The sequence below is a fragment of the Haliotis asinina genome, chromosome 4, assembly GCF_037392515.1.
Source record: "Haliotis asinina isolate JCU_RB_2024 chromosome 4, JCU_Hal_asi_v2, whole genome shotgun sequence".
Classification (NCBI taxonomy): Eukaryota; Metazoa; Mollusca; class Gastropoda; order Lepetellida; family Haliotidae; genus Haliotis; species Haliotis asinina.
Genome location: NC_090283.1, coordinates 11,941,940 through 11,961,135, shown reverse-complemented (window position 1 = coordinate 11,961,135; position 19,196 = coordinate 11,941,940). Strand labels below are relative to the sequence as shown.

General features: G+C 40.5%; 1 protein-coding gene across 2 annotated transcripts in view; it reads right to left on the bottom strand.

Annotated features, from left to right (window-relative positions):
• Positions 1 to 6,852: 6,852 nt before the first annotated feature.
• The window catches only part of LOC137281283 (uncharacterized), a 32,947-nt gene continuing 20,603 nt past the window's right edge, over positions 6,853 to 19,196 (bottom strand). The window contains exons 6-8 of one of the 2 annotated variants that reach the window (XM_067812447.1): positions 10,820 to 10,920; positions 9,919 to 10,454; positions 6,853 to 9,295 (exon numbers count right to left, since the gene is read on the bottom strand). In XM_067812447.1, coding sequence (XP_067668548.1) covers positions 9,269 to 9,295; positions 9,919 to 10,454; positions 10,820 to 10,920 — 664 coding nt within the window. In that variant the 3' untranslated portion in view covers positions 6,853 to 9,268. The remainder of the gene's footprint in view (positions 9,296 to 9,918; positions 10,455 to 10,819; positions 10,921 to 19,196) is intronic. The other variant, XM_067812446.1, reaches the window with a different exon arrangement.

Below are 19,196 nucleotides of genomic sequence, written 5' to 3'. Positions count from 1 at the left end.
TTCACACAAGTAAAAGAAAATTCATAATGTGACTTGTGATATTTCCGTCATAAGTCCAAATTGTAATTTTGAATTAGTACCAATTCATTAATATTTCAAAGTCATCTTTCAAATACACACGTGGCTCCCAGTCCACAAAAAGCATTCGTAATGTTGCCTCCTGTAGTAACTCCATAGTTTCTCATAGGGTTACAAATTGTGTGTCATGGACTAGAGTCCTGCTTTTTTAAATGCTTGAATTGTCTTTTATTTGGAAAAAAGGTAGACATTTGATGTACCTAGTAATCGAAACACAGGGAACTTGCTGTGACTCATCTGTAGATACAGATTGACCCATGGTATATAGTGATATATATAATACCAAAGGTTTGAAAGTATTCTAGTCATGGTTGGCTGTGAATCAATTTTGCCACATCAGCAGTTTTGACATAGGTTATTTTATTTTCCTTTTTTGTCCTGGTTATATGGGGCAGTGGGTTAGCCTGTTCGGTTGAAGCACTCATGCGAAGATCCATGTTCATTTTCTGGCATGAGTACAATGTGTGATGCTCATTTCTGGTGTGCCCCACTAATGATGTTGCTTGAATATTGCTAAATGTGATGTGAAACCATACTTACTCACTCACTACTGATCGTATGTTGATTCATAGAGTTAGAGTTAAGTGAATGCAGTGTAGGACGTAAATGATTTTCACAGACCTTGATTTGATTCCATTTTCGATATTTGACACTTGATTTGATCATTTTTAATTTGATTGTTCGTAAGAGTAAAAACATCAGATTTCCTTTAACTCTCAGAGTGTATTAAACAAAACGTATCACACTAAAAACTTTTTCCACAAATTGACTAGGAAATCATGAATCTAAATGATGTAACCTTTTACAAACAAATAGAATATAAGGTTTAAGAACAGCTCTCAAATATAAAATCGAAATGGTGACAATGGTAGGCGAAATTGAGACTAATCTGTCAGATTGCATTTTTGTTGAATTGAACCAAATCATTGCAGCCCTAATGCTCTGCTCAAATTACACAGAAATTGAGGGATGTATCAAGGCATTGGGTTTGTTGGTTATTAGCAGTAGCTTCATTACCTCAACAAAAATATCATTGTGCCAAATTTCATGCATGAAACAGTAATAAGAGCAACAGTTAATACAATTACAATGGCAGTCATATTGTCTCTTCTTGAAAGAAAGCAAGAATTACCGTAATCCAAAAGTATCTATTATCAGTCAAACCATCTTAGAATTCCTGGAGAACTAGATCACGTGACCATACCAAAAGTTTTTTTGCTTAACTCTATATGGTGCCTGCCTCTCAGTATCAGCAAGTATTTCTGTCATAAACCAATTTGCTGTCTAGAGGTGCTCAGACAGACAGGGCATGAATGTGTTAACAATCATAAGACATGTTGGCCCTTACTCAGAGTTTTATCCAGTTTTTGAAATCAGTGAGTCAAATGGTCCAGTTTGGTAAAAAGCTGGATGCGTCCCTGAATGGAGTAGTTTTAGAAACAGGTGATTTGAAGCTCATTTCTTTGTGTTGAAGGTCAGGAATATTTTGACAGTCAGTACTTGTTTCATGATTTGTGCTGATTGAGATATTTGTTTCCATGGCAAACCTTCTTGTTGCCGTGTGATCAGACATTGATTCATTGTTGTATTGTCTGCAGATTAGCAGCTCACATATTTTACTCTGTTCGATTTGATTGACATCTATTTTGTGTAATATTTGTGCAATATTTTGTATATTTGTACCTATAGTGCTCACTGTTGAGATATTTTCCTTATGGTGAACCATAAGCTTATGCTTGCCTGTATATATATTGTATACTCTTGTCTTACACAGTCAAATACCTGTCGCTGTCAAGTCACACAATCACAGATCTCACCATTGTGTTACACATTCAAGTATCTTGCTCTTTAGAGTGGCACCAACACGTCTCACTACTGTATTACACTTTTAAGTCTCTGTCAGTATCGTGTAGCACAGTCAACTGTACGCTACATTGTGTTACAGAAGGACCTGTCTGTTACTATAGTGACACAGTCAACTGTACGCTACATTGTGTTACAGAAGGATCCATCTGTTACTATACTGACACAGTCAAGTGTACGCTAGATTGTGTTACAGAGGGACCTGTCTGTTACTATAGTAACACAGTCAAGTGTATGCTACATTGTGTTACAGAAGGACTCACCTGTTACTATAGTAACACAGTCAAGTGTATGTTACATTGTGTTACAGAAATACCTGTCTGTTACTATTGTCACACAGGTCCTTTGTACAGAAGGACCTATCTGTTACTATAGTGACACAGTCAAGTGTTATGTTAAATTGTGTTGCAGAAGGACTCACCTGTTACTATAGTGACACAGTCAAGTGTTATGTTAAATTGTGTTGCAGAAATAACTTTGTGTTACAGAACTACCTGTCTGTTACTATAGTAAAACAATCAAATGTCATGCTCCTTTGTGTAACACAGTCAAGTGTCTGTCAGTGTGGAACACAATCAGTGTCAAATATGTCACACATTGACATGTATGTTACAGTTGTGAATGATTAATCTTCCTCAACAACACAGTATTACATCATATATTATTGATTCTATATTATTTTACTACCATTTCTCCTCAACACAGTTGTCTTACTAAAAGCACACAAAATGTAGATTAGATGGTCACAATGTGTGCCAATTAGACATTTTTTAAAGACCTTCAAATCCTAAAGTTTACCCGTCTTATGGCCGTTGTTAAAACCAACTTCATTATCCCATGTATAATGTCCTTTATCTGAGGCAGTTATGGGAGGAGAAAAATTTGCTTGTCCTGCCAAAGGTTCTATTCTCTACATGGGTACAATGTGTGAAGCCCATTTCAGTTGCTCCCTGCCATGATATTGCTGGAATATTGCTAAAAGTGTCGTGATACTAAACTCAGTCAGTCACTCTAGTTCCCTTACTTGATTCTGCCTTGATTTTCAGTTGAAGTGAAGTGATGTTACATTACCATACCAAAGTTGTACAATCAAACGATGCTTGTCGTAACAGGCGACTTACGGGATCGAGTGGTCATGCTCACTGACTTGGTTGACACATATCATCGGTTCCCAACTGCATAGATCGATGCTCATGTTGTTGATCACTGGAATGTCTGGTCCAGACTCGATTATTTACAGACCGCCGCCATATAGCTAGAAAATTGCTGAGTGCGGCGTAAAACTAAACTCACTCACTCTCTCAATCAAAGGATAAATAAAAAAAGCAAATAGAGAGAATGCATCAGGTAACTAAGCAGTTTGTGATCCTGGTGCTGCACTCTCCTGGGACTTTCTTCAATGAAGCAACCTTTACTAAGATTAACCTTAACTCCCATTCTTAACATTATACCGTTCGCTTGTACACCAAAGACCCAGGTTCGATTCCCCACATGGGTACAATATGTGAGGCCCATTTTCTGGTATTCCCTGCCGTGATCTCGCTGGAATATTGCTAAAAGCGGCATAAAACCAAACTCATTCACTCACTCATTTGACATTATACTAAGGTTAACTTTGTGACTTATAATCACCTTAGTGCTTTGAGAAAGGATGCCCTGATCTGTACATTACCCTATATTCAGGTTTCCCTAATCTTTTACCTTGTTGAGTTTATTGCTTTGAATCGTGCATAATACAAGGAAGTGTTGAGAAGATTTACAGGTGCATGGCTTGTGTCTTACAATGAAGACTGCTAAGGGATTAGGTCTCATTTATTGATGAGCTGATGGTTGATAGTCCTATGTTAGTTCAGGTCCTTGCATGGGGGATGGATGGGTGTTGCTTGCTTTGTGGGATGAAGATATCACATTATTATATGTGACAGAATCTTCTGCGTCAGTAATGTGGGCTATCAGATCCTCTAATTTGTCTTGAAGTATTATCAATATCAAAAACATCATCCTCGATATCTCGAGGGTATATGTTCCGATGAATCTCTACTATACCCTCTATTCATCTACAGATAAGCCTGATAAATTTGTTATCTCCATTGGCTGGCGTTTTATCTAATCAAGTGTATACGCTGGGAACTTGAGTGAACCAATCACAACTCACTTTGACTTTTTAAATTATCTAACCGATTAATCTTAGCAACATGAGCCATGCACAGGTTCTCTGAAAGAGGCAGGAGTTCTTGCATGTATTATTTTTTTAATCTTGAGACCTGTCAGTGTGTCTGTATGATTTCCCCAGAATGTGAGTCGCACTGCAAACAAACCTTCACAGCTGCAACCACTATCTTTGTTGACACTGGCAAGTTCAGTTGTAGCAGTAGCTTAGCTGATTGGTTACTGTGAGAATGTGGAGCCAGCAAAGGGAGGTAATAAAATTTTCAGGCAAAGCCATAGGTGCGTCCAGGTGTAGTGGAGACTTATTATACATATACTCTGGAGATATCAACTATGGCCAACACACATGAAAGTGGTGAAATATAGCATGTTGTATTTGGATTCCACATGTTGACGTGTCAGCGGAAGCTGTGACGGCTTAGTGGGATAGATGGCTATTTTTCTTTGCTGGCAATTTTGTGCCTGATTCTGAGGGTTTGGGTTTGAATCCCAGGTGGGACTGACCCCAACAAAAGTACTGGAGAAAGTGTAACCCCAAATGTAACACATGTTTATTTCTGTAATCTAGAACTGACTGATGGGAAATAAACACAAACGCTTTGTCATTTTAACAGACCCCTGAAGTGTCTCATCAAAAGTTGAATTCTTGGTAAGGCCAGACCAAATTTCTTTCTTGTTTTATGAATTTATCTCAGAAAACCTAAAGGCAGGAGGGAAAAACACGAAACATAGCATTCCTTCTAAGTACCAAAATAGTTTTACTTTTGACAGGTTATGAAGTTTATAAGGGGCAATCTAAAATCAAAAAAAAAGTTCTTATAATTTTAATTTTTGGCCAGTAAAATTGTGTTTATATTATTATTTTTTAATTTATTAATTTTTAATTGTTTCTTGGAAAAATTGAGTAAAACAACAAATAGAATTTAATTGGTCTGGCATAATCAAGATTTTGCCATGGCTAGTTATACCCCAGCTCACATGTATGATGCTATTTTACTGTCTACATTTCTAGGTTGATAAATGTAAGGGGAATAACTCCTTGTGGCTTTTTGGTCAAACTGTTCATTTCCTCCTGTGGTTAAAGCACCCTGATGACTTGAGACCTCTTCCATTTGAAACTTTGTCATTGTTGCATTGCAATTCATCAGCTGTTTTTGCCACAATAATTTTGATTGGCTTTTGTAATTGTTTATTCTGTTAGACATGTATAGTAGAATTTAATGAGCTTGTTGTGTTGGAGATTTATCTATAGTAGAATTTAGTGAGCTTGATGTGTACACATGAGATTTGTTATGTCCGACATCAGGGATTAGCAGCTGCTGGTATTTATTAATATATGTATTAGTGCTACTACTGCTGTTGCTGTTGATACTATTTCTGCTGTTGCTGCTGCTATTACTGTTGTTGCTGCTATTGTAACTACTGCTGCTACTGCAACTACTACTACTATCACTATTACTACTACTACTATCACTACTAATACTAATACCAATACTAGAGATAGTTAATCATTAACAAAATATTGATTGATTATCAATAAATTTTGGGGCTGTAACTTTGTTGAAAAATACCAAAACTGAAAGAAATGAATACATTTCACATCATTGTGATCAGGGACATGTTTTTCATGGCTTATTAATAAGCAGCATCCTGAACATAATTTAGTTACAGACCATAAGTAGGTCCTAAACTTGTATATTATGTGAGAAAGTTAAAAGGTAAAAATTAATGTTCGAGAGTATCCATGTCAATTATCATCAGTATGATTGCCTATCAGAGGTATTTCTGACTGTGGATCCTTCTAGCGGGCCCTAACTACCACTTCCACTGCTGCTGCTACTACTACTACTACCACCACCATCACCATCACTACTACTATTATAACCACACCACCTCTGCTACTACTAATACTGCTGCTGTTGCTACTCTAACTACTGTCAGTACCACTACTTCTACTAGTTGAATCAAAGCAGTTTAAACCAGCTAGACATAAAATTTGTGATACTGAAACTGTCTAAGATATGAGTCCTTATTACCTTACATTAGGATTTATCTAGGAACACATTCTACACTATGTACACATAGTTTACACCTTTTTCCAGTAGTATTTCCATGAGATGAGTTTTTATTACTTTTGACTGGAGTCTTTCTCTAAGCTATTACTGATTATTATGAAACTAGTATTCTATATTTATGTTTTCCAGATATCCTAATCATAATATATCTCTTGTAGTGGAAATAATTCATAAGAATTGTTAGTCCATTAAAGAATTGTAGTCAGTGTTAGGAAATACTATGATAGTGTTGGGAAAGCACTGAGGCAGACCATATTAGGTAGTAAAAGTAGTACTGTTGACAGTGTCAGGAAAGTAGTATGGTTCAAAGTGTTTGGAAAGGAATATGGCTGACAGTATTAGTTAAGAAAGTCGTATTGTAGACAGTGATATGAAAGTAGCATGGTAGACAGTTTTAGGAAACTAGTCCCTGATGTTGCACAGTGATGAATCCAGTGCAGTCCAGAAGCAGTTTGGGTGACATTCCATGGATTTGACCAAGTGATAAAATTTGAATATTCTTGAGTTTATTTTTGTGTTATTTTTCCTTAGATCCGTTAATACGTTTGGTGACACACAGATATTATGATTATATAAACAGAGACACTAAATTGGAGTCGAACTCAGCACATAAAGCGGATTGCGACACCTTAGACGAGCCGCTCTGCCTTAATTATAACAGACGAAATTGACGTTGATTATGTTTATAATTCAAGATTCTGACATATAGGTTTGACACAGGGAATCATCACAAGCAATAAATAGATATAAATATATCACATGATATTCACAGGAGAATTGAATGGTGACTATACTTGGTCAGCCCGATACAGTACATACTACATAGAGCATGGCATGACATGCCGGTAAGAAGTCAAGGTCATGATAGGGCCCAGAATGCTGAGTCACTATCTACAAGTGTCCGTACCGTTACGACCTGCCGTAACTCTGTAGTTTCTCATGAGCTTACGAACGTCGTCCCGTTACGACCTGCCGTAACTCTGTAGTTTCTCATGAGCTTACGAACGTCGTCCCGTTACGACCTGCCGTAACTCTGTAGTTTATCATGGGCTTACGAACGTCGTCCCGTTACTGTGTGGATCGGGACCCGTGTCCTTGGTGGCGACGTCATCGGTGACTCGGCAGATGCCGTGCCGAACTGTGTGACATGTTAGTACACATCCCTAGCTAGCTTGGTTCAGATGCCTTTATCTAAGGAACGCAGGAATATGGTGCTGTGTGAGGTCAGACATTTCAGTTATGGTTATGGTGCGAGTTGGCACAGTGTCTGTTAACCCGACTGTGACATTTTCAAACGTATTGTCATGCGATGGCTGTGATGATGCAGAAAGTGACACCTTAGATGATAACAGATAAAACAAACGTGAAGCTATAGCATATTTCTGTAGACACAGTGTAATTTACCGAAGACCAGTAAAATATATCAAGTGTAGACGTATCCACAAGCTGGCGATGTACCCGATGGCAAAATCAGTTTTACGTCTTTGTGCTGTAACGTATGTTTCAAACAATTATGTTCACTGTCTGTCTAGGAGAGTTCCCCAGCCTTGTTGGTGGTTAGTGTGGTCGATCACCGTGTCCATGTAACATGGACCATTGGTTGTTTTAGTCTTAGGGTCCAGGGTCCAGGGTCCAGATTCTGTTTGTAGGCTGTAAATAACGTATTAAGTATTGTTTAAAGCCATGTTCAGTTGTTTTAAAGTAAGAAATATGCACTCGTTACCTCTTCACACAGGTCGGGGGACTTACAACTTTAGGTTATGTTAGAACCGTCTCTCGTCTGGCCAATGGAAGCGTTGCTTAATAGGCAGCTGAAGTGAAAGTCCGAATTCGTTCTCTTCAGAAAGATCAACTGAAGGCATTCTGAACCGATTCCATAACCTGTGCACTGAACTGCCTTAAAATCTCGGTCATCAGTCGATATTCCAACAGTTTCTTTGGTTTGGTTTCTATATTTTGAGTCTACATTTTCAAAAGGTAGTCATCTTGAAATAAACCTAATGTCGACGTCCTGTTAGTCATTTCATTAGAAAAATTCATGCGACATTGTTCAGATGTGATCTAAGATGGTCGCTGATCTTGCATATCGTTAGCAAGCACAAAACGCGGATTTTAATAAGCTTGAAACGACGTTAAAGCATGCTTACTCCTGTCGAATACATGTACAATAATGTCATGTCTCGCTATATAGCATTCAAGTAAATACATAAAAACCTACTTAGCTAGGCTCTCTACGTCTCTGACGATCTCGACCGACGCTACTGAAATTGTTTTGACATTTCTCAATGCACTAATGCCATTAATCCTACAATCTAGGATCAGAATCACTCTCCTAGAATGAACGCACCTATTAACACACAACAGAAATTCGTATTCACAATACAGTGCATTGTCCTGTTTTCTGATGAACACTTGCACACACTATGTACAAATAGACTTAGCAAGACTTTATGTCAATATCACTGGCTTGGCTATGGGAGATTTGTGCTGAAACTGGCACTATAGTCGTCCTTCCATGGAACAGATTTCTTGGCTACCAAGTCACGGCTTGTAAATCCACTTTCGAAACCAGTACCTGTTTGAGTTTCTGATTGACCCGATGCCACAACGGTAAAAACCCAGTAAAGGGACAAAAAGGGGGAAAAAACTCACAGGTTACTCAGTCAAGTCCCATATGTTATTGTTTGACCCCGAACTTGTATAGAATTGTACATGTGATGGTGGCAATCCAGCTCGCCAGACTGGTCACCTGCCCTCCTTCCTGGGTGGCAACGCAAGCGAACTTGCGCAACACAGGCAGAATATCTGCCAATCTTTGATGCAAAATCGGGTATTTATAAAATATGATTCCTATACAGCGGAATTCGTTATTACGAGGCTGTGTTCTCAACAAGAACGCCCTGAAATGTGCGGATGGACGTAAACACAACACACAGAATGAAGTCAATGGTAATTTTCTTTAGCGCATGTCAGAGGGCTTGGCTTGTGTCCGGTACACAGTGTGACTGCTGCATAATGAACTGAACAAAACAGACGAGCCTGTATACATCCCAAGCTGATGCTGCAACTAATGAAGGCCGTCCTCATGATAGAGCCTGGTCGAGTATTTTCTGGAAGGAAAGACAGCTAATAGTAACTACCTCCATAAAAGGATAATAACGATTCATTAACATGTGACAAGTGTCTAGGCAATATGACGTGTCACTCATGTTAAGGAGTGCGGTTTTAATCTGGCATATACCATATTTGGAACATTACGACAGGGGACACGTTGTAGCAATGCTTTCCGAGCTTTCCGAATGCCGGAGGAGCGAACGTTTAACCACTAGGCTACCTCACTGTCATGGTTGACCCGTGAAGATCAGGGTTAGATTTGGTCTTAAGCGACCCACGTTTGTGATGCGACTAGCGGGATCAGGTGGTCAGGATCGCTGACTCGGTTAACACGTCAGTGTACCCCCTTTGCATAGATCGATGCTCATGCCGTTGATCCCAGACTCGATTATTTACAGATAGCTGAATATTGCTGAGTACGGTGTTACACGGCACATCAAGCCTTCTAACATGTCATGGTGCTATAGAATCAAGATATCTTTGTCAATCCGGGATTCGGACCTATCATCAAAGCCTTTTCGATGGTGCCTCAATGACTGCGCCATTCGTGTAAACGGAAACCTACGGATGGCAAATATCCTACCAATAATCACTTGCGGAACCTTTTCTTCAAACTCACCATTTGGTCCGGAAGTAACTCCATCGTTTTGCCATTCGCTAAAGCTGGTAGATGTAGTTTGCTCCTCTCGACCCATCCTTTAAGCCTACCCTCCATCTTTGAAATCACCTGTTCCGTGGCACTGGCTGCCGGAAGTGACACCGTGGTGTCAAGGCGCATGTGGAGCCGCTTCAGAATGAGAGTCCATTCATCCTCTTGGCAGTCGGTTGGTTCGACAGTGTGTTCCTGTTGTTGTCGACGTTTTCCTTTGAGCGCATTCCTGCTTTTCGATTCCTTCAACGTCTTCAGGAGTCGCTGATCTTCAAGTTTCATATTTAGGAATTTGAGGAAGGCACAGTTTCCGGATGTTGTTTGGTGGATGTAGAGGCACAGACGTGTTGCCAAGTCTTCCTTCAGCTTTATCACAGACTGGGCGGCGTACTTCCGCTTGAACATCCGGTCGTACTGTCCTCTGCGCAGTACGAGCAGGTCGCAGGCAGCCGTTGTCGTGGCTGTTTCAATGTAACTCTCTAGGCCAAGGACCATCTCTAGAGCACCTGGAAAATGCATGGATATTTTGTTTAAACCTGTAAAAACGTACGATGTAAACCTTAAAGAGGCTCTAACTGGTGCAAAACGTGGTGTTTTCACAACTACATTCCAGATGCATAACAACATCGTTACCAGAGAACAGCGGTTGACAGCACTGGTAGTCATCCATGCTGTCAGGGTGTCACATTTAACACAAGATGCAACCTTAAGGGGCCTGGTGAGACGGGCAGTGGGTACGACGCAGCTATTCTAGCCTTGGGGACTGGCAATGTGTACTGGGGAGTATCTCCGTTCCCCAAGACGACCACTTCTATCCTTCACCACCAGTGGACGATGGCGGTATTGGGTTGGACGGGTTCTGTGTACCTACCAAGATGCTCATTCTCCCCTAGGAGGCAGATCTGATGGGCCTTATGTTCGTTCTTCCTCTTGCGTAACATTTCGTGAGGCGACACCGACACATTCTTCTTGCTGTAAACGGTCAATATGAGAATTACGGCATCTAATCTCCACATGACATTACGGATAAGGTCTTCGGCGATGACATCGGATTATGTGACTTGAAAATTCAATTTTCCTACATGCCTTGTCAATTTGCTGGAATGTGATATTTTAAAAACGCATCGGATTCCAGCGTTTGTATGAACTATTTCGTCATAAAAATATGAGATATTCTTCCTCATAGCCACCTCTTACAAGAATGTGTATCATTAATATGCAGATATTTATACAGTGGAAGCTGTCCTAACCGGCACTCATCGGGAGTGAAGAAACAACCTGGTTTAGACAAAGTGCCGGATTGGAGAGCTGATAATAAAGGTAGAAGCCACGGATAGGACTGAGATTTTATGCCAGTGTTTACAACTTGCCGGATTGGACAGATGCCGGTTTGACAGCTTTCATTGTAAATCCATAAACTGCACTTGTCATAGAGGGTGGTTTCAGGTTCTAGTGTGGAAATTTTTAACCACATCGCGGGAAATTAAAAACATATCAATTGACCTGTTCAAGTAACTAAAATTTAAAATTGTTCATTACATTCCATGGTCTAAATTAAAATATGTTGCATGGATCATTTGTGATTCTATTTCAGTAATACTGTTTCTGAGTGTAAGTCGTAACATGTTATGAATATAAATATATATTTTCTTGGATTAATCTTTATATTGTATATATGATTATGTGTGGGTAAATGATGCTGATGTTATAAACAATATTATTTGTAAACCGTAAGAGGAACATATAACACTATTTGTGGGTCAGTCATGTGTTTTCGCGCATAAGTCCACAGGATTCAGCTGACAACAAGCCATTGATAACTGAATTGTGATGAGTGAGTGAGTTTGGTGGCATTGAACAGTAGTTTGGTTATATCACGCGACAGACTGGTTTGAAAGCTCGAAGCCATTCAGTTCATAACACGAATATGTCAGGGTGCTGTCAAACCATACATTATCAAGACAAATCTGGGGTTTGGGCCGCGATCAAAGGGAGACAACTCTGCACAACGAACAGTGACGACTGCCACTGGGCAACCATACCGCATCTTCATCAGAACTTGCGTTAATGAAACATCGTGAGGTTGTACTACAAGAGGTTTGACTGTTTGTCTAATCAACAACGAGTACAACAGGCACATTAGCTATTCTGGGCGACATTGGTCGCCCTTGGTGTTCGTACTCCACGGGGTAATCAACAGCGCCCGTGGGAGGGAATAACTGGTTTAATTGTATTTACAAACCAAATATAACCAGGGCCCTACTGAATGAATCATTTCAAGGTCAAGTCCTACCGCTTTCCCATGCAGTTCAAATTGCTTTGTTGAGATGGAAGTCGATAAGAAGGTATCGAGATATGATCGGGATCGATCATGCGAGACGACATCGAACAGTTGAGCTCTGTCAAGATATAGCGGCAAGCTCCAAGAGCGTACATAGCAGGGCAGGGCAGGGCAGGGCAGGATTAGGGTGTGGGAGTGGGTGAGGGTGGGGGCCTGTGGGAGTGTGGATTTGGACTTTTCCTGTGGGTGTGGGTGAAACTGCCTGTTTGGGTGTGGGTGTGGCACGTGGAATTGAGCTGGGGGTGGCTGTCAGTGTGGGTGTGGTTTGGGTAGTGTTCATGATGGGATGAGAGCTTATTTTACGGTAACGGTGGTGATGATGGGGTTAATGATTGGGGGTTGGAGGGGTTTGGGTTAGGTCGAGGGTGGGTTTTAGCAGAGTTCAAGGTTAGGTGGAATTAGGGGTGGGGGTGGGGTGGGGGGAGTTAGGATGGGCTTGTGTGGATGAAGATTGCGTGGGTTTGCCATGAAGTTTGGCTGGTACGGGTTGCATTGTTTGAAAATATGTGAAGATCGCGTGGTTTGCCATGACGTTTGGCTTGTTTGGGTGGGACTACTTGAAAATATGTGAAAAAAGCGTGGGTTTGCCATGAAGCTTGGCTTGTATTGGTGGGACTAGTTGAAAATATGTGAAGATCGCGTGGGTTTGCCGTGAAGTTTGGTTACTGTCCGGGGGTAAGTACTAGGATGGTTGTGGAAACACATGGGTTAGGTTTTGTTTCAAACAACGATGCCAGATCCCCAGGGCGTGATGTTTGCCGGATGTTCGTGATCATGGTCCTCTAATCACATGCTTGTCAGACAGGTGTGTAGATGAGAGATTTTATGTGGATACAGATTAACAATGGTACTTGGATACCAGCTGTTTGTGATCGACTAATTAAACGTACGTCTGTTGCCGCGGGTAAACTTGTAGACGTTTGATCTGGATCTTGATTAACACGAAACGACGGAATAAATCGAACTTGATGTCGTTAACAGACCCGAACAAGGTATTCTCACCAGGGAGTTGAGAATGATAATGTATACACACCGATCCGCCACAACTATTACCACTACTTCTACAGTCACCACTACACCCATGACTACCTTCTACTTCATCTACAACTACGACAACGAGCGGAACGACTGTACCAGCTGGCTGACTACCATGTTTGGCAAGAGCCACGTCATCTGCTCCATTTCCCCGTCATACTCCGTAACATTCGTTAACACTCGTTCCTTTCCTTAACATTCGTTAACACTCGTTCCTTTCCTTAACATTCGTTAACACTCGTTCCTTTCCTTAACATCCGTAAACACTCGTTCCTTTCCTTAACATTCGTTAACACTCGTTCCTTTCCTTAACATTCGTTAACACTCGTTCCTTTCCTTAACATTCGTTAACACTCGTTCCTTTCCTTAACATTCGTTAACACTCGTTCCTTTCCTTAACATCCGTTAACACTCGTTCCTTTCCTTAACATTCGTTAACACTCGTTCCTTTCCTTAACATTCGTTAACACTCGTTCCTTTCCTTAACATCCGTAAACACTCGTTCCTTTCCTTAACATTCGTTAACACTCGTTCCTTTCCTTAACATCCGTAAACACTCGTTCCTTTCCTTAACATTCGTTAACACTCGTTCCTTTCCTTAACATTCGTTAACACTCGTTCCTTTCCTTAACATTCGTTAACACTCGTTCCTTTCCTTAACATTCGTTAACACTCGTTCCTTTCCTTAACATTCGTTAACACTCGTTCCTTTCCTTAACATTCGTTAACACTCGTTCCTTTCCTTAACATCCGTTAACACTCGTTCCTTTCCTTAACATCCGTAAACACTCGTTCCTTTCCTTAACATTCGTTAACACTCGTTCCTTTCCTTAACATCCGTAAACACTCGTTCCTTTCCTTAACATTCGTTAACACTCGTTCCTTTCCTTAACATTCGTTAACACTCGTTCCTTTCCTTAACATTCGTTAACACTCGTTCCTTTCCTTAACATTCGTTAACACTCGTTCCTTTCCTTAACATCCGTAAACACTCGTTCCTTTCCTTAACATTCGTTAACACTCGTTCCTTTCCTTAACATCCGTAAACACTCGTTCCTTTCCTTAACATTCGTTAACACTCGTTCCTTTCCTTAACATTCGTTAACACTCGTTCCTTTCCTTAACATTCGTTAACACTCGTTCCTTTCCTTAACATCCGTAAACACTCGTTCCTTTCCTTAACATCCGTAAACACTCGTTCCTTTCCTTAACATTCGTTAACACTCGTTCCTTTCCTTAACATTCGTTAACACTCGTTCCTTTCCTTAACATCCGTTAACACTCGTTCCTTTCCTTAACATTCGTTAACACTCGTTCCTTTCCTTAACATTCGTTAACACTCGTTCCTTTCCTTAACATCCGTAAACACTCGTTCCTTTCCTTAACATTCGTTAACACTCGTTCCTTTCCTTAACATCCGTAAACACTCGTTCCTTTCCTTAACATTCGTTAACACTCGTTCCTTTCCTTAACATTCGTTAACACTCGTTCCTTTCCTTAACATTCGTTAACACTCGTTCCTTTCCTTAACATTCGTTAACACTCGTTCCTTTCCTTAACATTCGTTAACACTCGTTCCTTTCCGCAACAGGTAAAATATGATCAGAAATAATGCGAGTTCAGAGCTTCCAATTGATAAGCGAAAAATGAGTAAAAATAAGTGGCTTTGATTAATTTACGTTAAATTTTCTTTTAAAAACCGTGAGATTATCAATGTCGGTCATGAGAGCGTGACAAATGTTTAAAAACCGTGAGTCTCAAGCCAAAGACGTGAGAGTTGGCGGGTCTGCGAGTTGGTCACGAAATATATCACGAAATATTCTCAGCTATTTAAAAATCAACAGAAAGATGATACAAACTATGGCGGAGGAGCGTGGGGTCGTGTTAAAACAAGAACATAACGTTCCAGAATAATACCCGTTATTTGGGGTTCACTAAAACAGATCAGTTGTTTAAAATGGACTCTGCGATGAGCGGAAATACATACGCAAAACTAATTTCCTTGCCTTAAATGTATATTCAAATTACAAATATTTTTTTATTCAAAGCCATGGTTACAACACGTATTGGTAACTTAAGCCAAGGGAACCCTCTGTGGAGCCAGGCTTTGACAAGGAGTGGGTAATGTATACCGTGATTAATCAAATGTTGATGCAATAAACGTACATAAAAGTCGTAACTCAAATTTTATGCAAAACATGTTCAAGGTCGTGTGCTTTGAATCGTCAAGTACGTATGATACAATGTAACGAACCTATTAACTGTCGTTGTAAACCCTTCTGTTTTGACCGTCATGAATTCCTTGTAATGTATGACTGAGGCAATGTTACATGTGTTGTGGAAGAGGCTCCCCCGGGAGTTGTTGTATTGCAATTCCTATAAAGACAAACTTGTTTATTAACGTCATGGTGTAACCCGAGACCCGTACGGGGTATGAGGACCCATATACGTAACCAATGACTCACATCGAGGCCTATGAGGATCAAACTATATATCGTTATTCAATAACCACTAATCGATATCGATGAGGGGAATTATTTCAAATCTGAGGGGATTCTATGTGTTCGTCGAAGAAACATAAAAGTGAAGCGTAGTGTCTGGAACCTCTTTCAATCCTAATGGTCACTTCTCCGTTGAGAAAGATGCTTTTATAACTGTCAGTAGATATTCACAATTTTAGTGAAGAAGGGAAGGATATTTCACGGACACAATATTTTACTTTTAACATTTTAAACTCATATTTTATATGAAACGAGTTATTGAGTTGTCATTCTTGCTTGACAACGGCATAAGAATCTTTAACGAAAAGTCGCATCCTAATATACTAAAGAAGCTGTCGACCATAAAGTACCTACATTTTTTAGTATCTATCAATTTATAAAATGCCAATCAAACAGATCATATAATACACACAGCACAACCATTTCCTAGCTACACAACTATTTACAGCAGGTAGTATATTCACTAAATTTGGTTATAGAACATAATGGCGATTTATATTTCAGTGTATTTTGCTAAACAGATCTTTCTTCACAACTCAGTTCCAAGAATACAAGTAATCGGGGTTTTTTAACTTGTAAATATACTTTCTTTTTCTAACTCAAAACTTTCGCCAAATGCAATAAAAATGAGTGTTTGGGTATTTTCAGTATACAACCGTTGGGTGGAATATACATGTATCACTAGTCTCCAGCACAAGCTTTGGTCAGATGTGTTAGTTCGCTGTCATTAATAATTGTCCTCAAGTACATACATGTTCCATAACAGAAACCAGAGAAACATATATTTCGTTCCGACAAACGACTGAAATGTTGGTCAAGGCCATTTAGTCATTGGCTCATCATCTGGACGTGCTCTCGCGAGACATGTGACGTCATGATTTGACACTGATCTTTAGTTCCGGCGTGTCAATGGGTTAATGAGATACACACTCGTGGTGATACGGTGTTATATTACCTGGTCAGAGTACAGGCGCCATTTGGTTATTAACATTGTAGATCGTTGATAAGAAATATGGCTTTTTCATTAGCCACCCAGGTCGAAATCAGACCAGGGCAGCGAGATGATACTGTCATGATAGGATACGATCAGCACATATGCCACGTGACTGTAGTCTCTAGGTGGGATTTAATTGAGGTCAGAGTGACCTCTGGAAATGTTGGCACAGCATCTACATGTATTTTATATATACATTTTGTGTGACACTTTTAATAAAACATTTTCCTTCTTCTTTTTGACACATTCTCTTCCCGGCATATTCCGTATTTTACCGTAACATTCCAACACAACTGGAGGGGGGCGGCGTGTGTGTGTGCGTACGTGCGTGCGTGCGGTAAGGTGGCGTGTGTGTGTGTGTGTGTGTGTGTGTGTGTGTGTGTGTGTGTGTGTGTGTGTGTGTGTGTGTGTGTGTGTGTGTGTGTGTGTGTGTGTGTGTGTGTGTGTGTGTGTGTGTGTGTGTGTGTGTGTGTGTGATGGGGGGTGGGGGGTGGGGGTACGCCACCTTGAACAACACTCCTCTTCATTTGAATATTTGAGTTAAACCCTGCAGAATGCAGGTCCCTTCTTTGAGCGGGAGTTTAGAAGTTGTGAAGAACAGTAAAGGCAAAGTTTATGGATGACTACTCAATAACATTCTTTGTATGGATACAAGTTCATGACAACGGTAGAAGAATATGTATCGAAACGTCCTTACGAAAAGAAGTTATCCTGAAAACGTGACGATGGGATGCAGCACTTTTCCTACTTGGCTGAAACCTACGAGCGTTGCTGGTGTTGATAAGACTCGACAGAAATCAGGAACAATCTAAGGTCGAACCTATGCTCCCAAGATCCTGACACGCCAAGAGGACACAACTCAATAGGGCCTTGACTCAACAAACTATAGGCAACACGTGCTCCCTGTTACGAAATACGGTATGAAAAGAATCAATTTGTAACGAAGCTGTCATCCCAAAACTAACATATGACCCGGGGTATTGTTGGCCATTCAGCCACATCTGCTGATAGACAGCCTTTGGAGGAGGTCCAACTGACACGGATGTATCATTTTCTGGTACATACAGGATCCACGGGGACAATCAACACCTAATTGTTACATGGCGTGTCGTCGGATTAAACAAACGGTTATGTTGTACTCGTGGAGTCCCACGAGAGATGTGACACTCCGAGACTTCAACTAGTAACCTAGATATATGGATTGATTCTGATAATTCCCAAAACTAAAATCCTAATCCGTGTCACCACCACCATTCATCTGTCTGACAGTCCCAGAATATTTTCCAATCCCAGCCCTTTCCGCAATGCTATAGAACACCTTAATGATGCAAGTCTAGAATTTTTCAGGTTCAGTGCCTAGATATGTCATCTCATTGGAGTTCTTACCGATTTTTGTAGGATTTTCGTGCTTCTGTTCAGAAACTTACAAACACCCTCAACAACACCTCCGCCACCCCACCCTTACCCCTTACTGATAAATGCTTGACATGTATATTTTATTGACGACACAACAAAGTGGACATGGTTTCATGTGTGTGTGTGTGTGTGTGTGTGTGTGTGTGTGTGTGTGTGTGTGTTTGAGAGAGAGAGAGAGAGAGAGGCTGATAGCCTCTGATCTCGCCTTTGGCAAACACGGCGCGTGAGGAGGGCCCAAATGTTCAAATTAAAGTCACTGAACAATTTGAAATTTCGTTAATTTTAGTGGCCCTGTGCTTGAGAGGGCCAGTGGTTGAGTTGAGATTGTACGCAGAGTTTATCAACATTCCCGTAAAACCGCGGAACGGACATCACAAACGCGATCCCCATCAGCCTGCCCTACCGCACCTAAGAGGGTGAGCGAGTTTTACCCCGCAAAATGCAGTATTCCAGCAATATCACGGCATGTGACGGGTTATATTAGCAATGAGCTTCACACATCGTACCCACGTGGCCCTGCGCTGATGCCACGAGACAGTCAGATGCGAGAGTATAGCAAAATGACTATGACAAACGCAACTGTGAGATGGCTACATAAGATGTCCGTTTGTGACTTCGGATGAATGTGAATGACCTTGAGTCAAATATGAGTGAATTTGGTTTTACGCCGCATTTAGCAATATTCCAGCAGTATCACGACGGGGAACACCGGGAACAGGCTTCTCACACAGTAACCATGTGGGGAAATCGAGGGTCAAATATGAAAACAGGCATATCGAAATGTTTAACATCAGCCCTACACACTTTTTGTGACATCTTCATTTAGTGCCGTTGTATACTCAAAACATGTGTCGAAACCAGTTTCATCATATCACACAGAACACATTTTTAAACTCCTAAAACGATTTTCCTATCTAACTTGGTAAATATTATCGATATTGCAGGCCATATGATCCATATC